The sequence below is a fragment of the Trypanosoma rangeli genome (genome assembly GCF_003719475.1).
Source record: "Trypanosoma rangeli strain AM80 chromosome Unknown Tra_15.4_contig_00393, whole genome shotgun sequence".
In the NCBI taxonomy this organism is placed as follows: domain Eukaryota; phylum Euglenozoa; class Kinetoplastea; order Trypanosomatida; family Trypanosomatidae; genus Trypanosoma; species Trypanosoma rangeli.
In genome coordinates, this window is record NW_021706139.1 from 9,752 (window position 1) to 15,143 (window position 5,392).

General features: G+C 49.1%; 3 protein-coding genes across 3 annotated transcripts in view, besides 5 other annotated features; all 3 read right to left on the reverse strand.

The window, feature by feature from the left end:
- Positions 1 to 36: 36 nt before the first annotated feature.
- Positions 37 to 78: a microsatellite.
- A 55-nt stretch (positions 79 to 133) lies between these two features.
- Positions 134 to 179: a sequence feature (A-rich).
- Positions 167 to 209: a microsatellite.
- A 249-nt stretch (positions 210 to 458) lies between these two features.
- On the reverse strand, positions 459 to 1,421 carry TraAM80_08257 (sedoheptulose-1,7-bisphosphatase; the record flags this gene model as incomplete). Its single annotated transcript, XM_029385010.1, has 1 exon — positions 459 to 1,421. One exon carries the CDS (start codon positions 1,419 to 1,421, stop codon positions 459 to 461), a length of 963 nt encoding a protein of 320 aa, XP_029235134.1.
- A 420-nt stretch (positions 1,422 to 1,841) lies between these two features.
- Positions 1,842 to 1,860: a microsatellite.
- Positions 1,861 to 2,953: 1,093 nt separating this feature from the next.
- Positions 2,954 to 2,983: a microsatellite.
- A 644-nt stretch (positions 2,984 to 3,627) lies between these two features.
- On the reverse strand, positions 3,628 to 5,364 carry TraAM80_08258 (uncharacterized protein; the record flags this gene model as incomplete). Its single annotated transcript, XM_029385011.1, has 1 exon — positions 3,628 to 5,364. The coding sequence occupies one exon, from the start codon at positions 5,362 to 5,364 to the stop codon at positions 3,628 to 3,630; it is 1,737 nt and encodes a 578-aa protein (XP_029235135.1).
- Positions 5,365 to 5,371: 7 nt separating this feature from the next.
- Positions 5,372 to 5,392, reverse strand: part of TraAM80_08259 (uncharacterized protein) — a gene marked incomplete at both ends in the record, with an annotated part of 1,057 nt that continues 1,036 nt past the window's right edge. Inside the window, one exon of the mRNA XM_029385012.1 lies at positions 5,372 to 5,392. This exon is cut by the window's right edge and continues 1,036 nt beyond it. Within this exon, the coding sequence (XP_029235136.1) occupies positions 5,372 to 5,392 (21 nt within the window).

A 5,392-nucleotide genomic window follows, 5' to 3' on the forward strand; every position in this document is an offset into this window, starting at 1 on the left:
TTAGAACAACAAGCCTCGGACGCCACGCAAAAAATAATAATATTATTTTAAAAAAAGGACATAATATTATATTATATTGGGATTTTTCTCACCAAAACACAGCCAGGTTCTGCCATCTCTCTCATAAGTCCTCAAAAAAACAAAAACAAAAAACAAAGGCAAAAAAACACACACACACATTGCACACAACCCCCACCCACAGAAAAACAGGACATCACTTGTGTAGTCCAAACCAATTCAAGTATGGCCTACATTTTTTTCGGTGATATTACTGGTGTTGCTCCACACCCTACTTTTTGTTGCTCCATCACCTTCTTTCAGTGTTGGAACTTGGAGAAAGAAAGCATACACCAGTTAGATAAACTCCTTTTTCTGAAAGCGTTGACACCAGTACTCAGTATGTGTAGTATATGAATTTATGAGTATGTATTGACACATTGCTTGACAAACGCCGCAACTTAGAGCCTGCTAGCACTCTCATGACTATGTTTTTTGTATGCGCTGCACATGGACTCGTAGCGGTCCACGTCCCACCGGCAACCAAGCGCGATGGGTGACCTCTGCTCCATCTCCGTCACACACACATCCATCATATTCATCGTGCCCGTCGTTGATCTTCCGCCCGCGCACTCCATGAGAAACGCCATTGGTGCACCCTCAAAAAGAAGCCGGAGCTTTACCTTGTGGTGTGGGCTCTCCGGTGTCATGTAAATGCCGTCGCCCTTGACAACGATTTGGCACACATCGGCCACCATTCCCCCTGTGTAGCGCAGCGTCGCCCCACTGTTCATGTACGATGCAACAAGGTCCTTATACCACGGAAGGTACATAGTCGCTCGAAGGTTTCCGGGTGCAAACAAAGTCGCCTTAGGCTTCAGAGTGCGCGCAGCTTCATGTCGCAGACGTAACCAGCAGTGTCCATCGCAATAGAACTCCATCACAGGTAAGTGACGCAACGACACAAACATCACAGTCCGCGGGCCGTACACTGTCACAACACTCGCCACCATGTCCCGCACATGCAACCCAATCGGTGTGGCACCAGGCCACACAGCAAAGATCGAGCCAACAGAAAAATTAGTCGCGATGACGCTGCTGCCATCCAGGGGGTCATACGAGACCGTATACAGGCCTCGCCCTGCATGCGGCGTGGACGTGAGTGTCAGTTGCTCCTCCGAGACAAATGCCACAACCTGGCGACAACTATGGAGGCAGGATGAGATGTGTTTTTCCGCCATAACATCCACCGAAAGAACTTCGTCGCCAAAACTATTATTCATCTGTGCTGCCTTCACAGTATCTGTGCGGAGGTTAATGGCTATCTCGCTGCACGCCTCTGCAATGGCCACAACAACATCGACCACCGACGAGGGCACCCCCTCATGCGCAAGTTCTGCCGCAATATCCGTCGAGTCTGTCATTAATGCTTGCCGTTCCTTCCCCGTTTTAAAAAATGCACTATTATCGGTTGTGTGCAGCTTGTGCCACGCCCCAGGCACACCCTTGGTAAAAACAAAACAAAAAGCACACAGTTGAACTGAAAATGATCTTCGTTTGTGTAGAGGAAGGAGTGAAAGAGAAAGTGGAAGGCGTCGTCACGAACAAACCACCACACCAGCAAAACCAAAAGCCAAAAAAAAAAAGACACCAAACGAGAATAATAATAGTAATAATCGGCATGACTCTCCGTTACAGCAAAATCCCTACATATGTTCCCGCATTCATAATGCTCACCAGTGATATGACAAGTATTCGTTTGCCGGGTTGGCACATGAGCATTGCCGCAGAAAGGAACCCTTAAACGTCCAATGGACAAATAATAGTTGAAGCCTCAATTAGCAATATATATATATATATATAACAAGAGTAAAGAAAAACAGTTTGCATTTTCCCCAGTATCTGGCACCATGAACATCAGTGTACATATTCATTAGCCAATAGTGAAAGAGCGAGACCACTACACTCTCTCATCGCCTACACTTCCTTGGGTGCCGACGGCGGATGGAGCTGCGGAAGGGCGCTTCTGCACTTGCAAAGCCGCCTCAAGGAAAACGAGTAATTTCGTTTTTGTTGCTTTTGAGGCTCGTCTGCGACACCGCGGAGGCCCCCGGACCCGCGCCCCAAAACGACCCCTCACCACCGGGAGGACCCGCGTAACTGAGCGCACAATCGCCCTTCCCGCCGGACATGGGGCTCCATCGGCACACCTCCCCCGCGCATAGCGCACACAAATCCCCCACACACCCAAACGACAGACCAGGGCACCACATCCGTCTTGCATTCCCCACTGCACCGTCAGAGGCAGAAGTACGTTCCTGCAAACGCATCCCCGCCACCCACGGACGCCTCTCTTGCGCCTCTCAATGCTGCCCGCAGACCAACTCTCTCGGCCTATCTCCTTCTGGCCCCTTCGTACCCCTTCGTGCTCTTCCTCCACACCGTCACGCAGAAGCATCCGAATGCCCGTGCCGCGCGGGCCGTCGCAAAAAGATCCAAGTCACAGCTTTGCCTTGGCCCCGGCCGTCCGACGCGCTCGTCATCCGCCACAGGAAGCGCACCGACCGCGTAATCGCTCAGACATGCACCAATCAATGGGCAAACGTCAAGCGAAGACACCGTTGGGTTCTTTCATACAACAAATGAACAATACACCAGCGTATAAAATGCCTTGCCTATCAACAAAATACACTTTGTGATAACCCACAGATAATGAAAAAAAAAGAAGACATTTTGTACCTTCAGCAGGCACGCATAAACCCTGATTATTCCCCTTCGCATGCCTCCAGAAACAAACAAAGATAAACATAATTGCTCTAAATACATGTAGATATGAACTTTAGCCGTCGCATATATATTTTTGCTTTACTATTCAATTCCAAAACATAAGCATAACAGAGGTACATAATAAAGAAAGGAAAACACACGTAAATAGATTTAGAGATAGGTATGGGTAATATATATATATATGTATATATATATATATCGGAAATACATAGTTGGATGAATTGAGAGACGGGAAAAAATGTGTGTCATCTAATACGGCCTAACACATCCAAATCCACACTATCCATACATACATGCATTCAAAGTGCAACGGCACCTGTGTGAGCGTGCCTGTGCACCACATCAAATTACCTTATACATGCAAATCAATAATAGTAAAAACTTCCAGCACACACACACACAACAAAAAAAAGACTCTCTCACGCACTAAACAAAAAAAAAAAAAAGACCCTCTCACGCACTAACAAAAAAAAAAGGACCACCGATGACAAAAAAAAAGATAAACATTCGTTGTGTTCACAGTGGGAAAGAAAACTTTGTCCTCAGAAAAGCGCACGTTGGGTGGGAAAAGTCTTCAACCCATCCCCTACCTCGTCCTTCACAACGGTAATAACAATGAAACACGCTGAAACGTAAAGAAATGAAAACAAAAAAGGAAACAAACATAGGTCGCGAAGAATAGCAACGCTCCACTACGCTTGTGAAAACGCTGCAGTCACACCAAACATGAGGCTCACAACCACGACATGCAAATGAATGCTCTACAAAGGGAAGGGGGGAGTGGAGGAACACAACCAACAAAAGAAGAGATGACAGCAGTCCTCCTACCGTCTGTATTAGTGTTCAGTTAAAGGGGGGGTACCTGAATTGCGTGCGATAAGGGCACAGGGGATCCTTCGTTTCCTCCCACCGCATAGCCTCAAGATTGTGGTAGAGAGGCATCAAACCCACGTCCGGGGTATTTCCACTTCGAGTCTGATTTCGTGCCAATTGTTGTCGCTGCATCCCCAGCACCTCGTTTAGCTCTCTCAGATTCACCCGTCGCTCCTGCCGCGCCGTGCTAAAATCAGTGCGCAGCGGCCAACGCATACTACGATCCTTTGCTACAACTCTCGGAAGCTCTATACCATAATCCCACGACGGCACAGGCCTCTCTAGCGGCATGTAAAGCAACTCCCCACACCCTCTGGCGTCTCCATCCTTGTCGCTCGTTGACTTCCGGTACCGCAGCCCGGGCCGAGGATATTTGGTCATTTTATTAAAATGCGCAGGGTAGTATGGTTTGCCGACACTGATTCTCCGTGCATTAAGGCTTCTACGGGGTACGGCTGGCCGCACCGGCACCCGAACCGGCTCCAATTCACGCATGACGGGTGTTTGCCCAGATTTGTAAGACTCCCAAACACGATCAAACGGAGCTCCGTTCAACAGCTCATCAATACGCGCCTCACTCATGGAAGAACTATGTTCCACGTAAAAGTCGACCACAAGGTTCTCACAAATGCGGTACGCCGCGATCCGCACGTCCTCAGGCATGACATCCAGCACATCAACAACGTCTCTCAGAAACGCAGAGGCCACAATTTCAGGCTGAACCCCACTGGCCCAGTCTGATCCCACAAACCCAACGCGATGAAATGTCGTCGTACGAGCAACGCTTTTGAGTGCAACACACTCGTCATGGAGATGCCACATAGCTGAAAAAGGGGCTTCATCCAACAAGTGAAGCACGTCAGCTTGTGATAACGAAGCTGCATGCTCCAACAGGACAGTAACAACGGCATCCCCTGATAAAGCATACGAAACATTTTCCACCGACTTTGGAAAAACACCGCCAATATCCAAGACATCACGCACAAAGCAATTCTTCAAACGCACCAAATCCTTCTCAACAACTATCTTCCAATCACATCCGACAAAACCGACACGATAAGTAGCCAAAAAACGTAATGAATCCCCCAACCGTAACGAGTGACTACAACTTTCACCTTTATCGACTACTTCACCACCCGTTGATGGTATTGGCGTTGCCGCACCCTTCTTCAAACCCTGCGCCTCGGCATCAACTACCAACTTTAATGGAAAAGCAGAAGTGCCCGGCAAACCAGGAACTTCCCTTACAAGAGAGCACTCCTCTGCGACACCACATGAAGGTACCACGTCACACGACTGTGGTTTACCCGGAGTCACATCGCACTCCTCACTGGCGCGTAGCACAGGCAACATGCCCTCCTTGGCAGTAAGAGGCGCAGCAGCGGAACCTGCAGGCGGCTGTGTGCGGGGCTCGTACAAATTCCACGTCCGGAAAAAGCCACACTGAGCAAGACGCTTATTCACATCGCCCTTACGCAGCGAAGGCCTGTGTCGGAGACCAAACAGAGCTGCAAGACCCTCAGGCTTCAGAGACAAATCCACATCCACGACGGAGCCACGAGGTACACTCAGCGCCTCACAGACATCTGCATCAAACGCCTCGCACAGCGCACTACGCTTTCGCTCCAGCATCAGATCCCAGTCGTCACCTTCCAACTGTGCACGGTGCTGAGTCACCACGGACTCCCCATCCTGCCGCGTTACCATCGCTGTCTCAAGTGGTGTTGCACTTTCC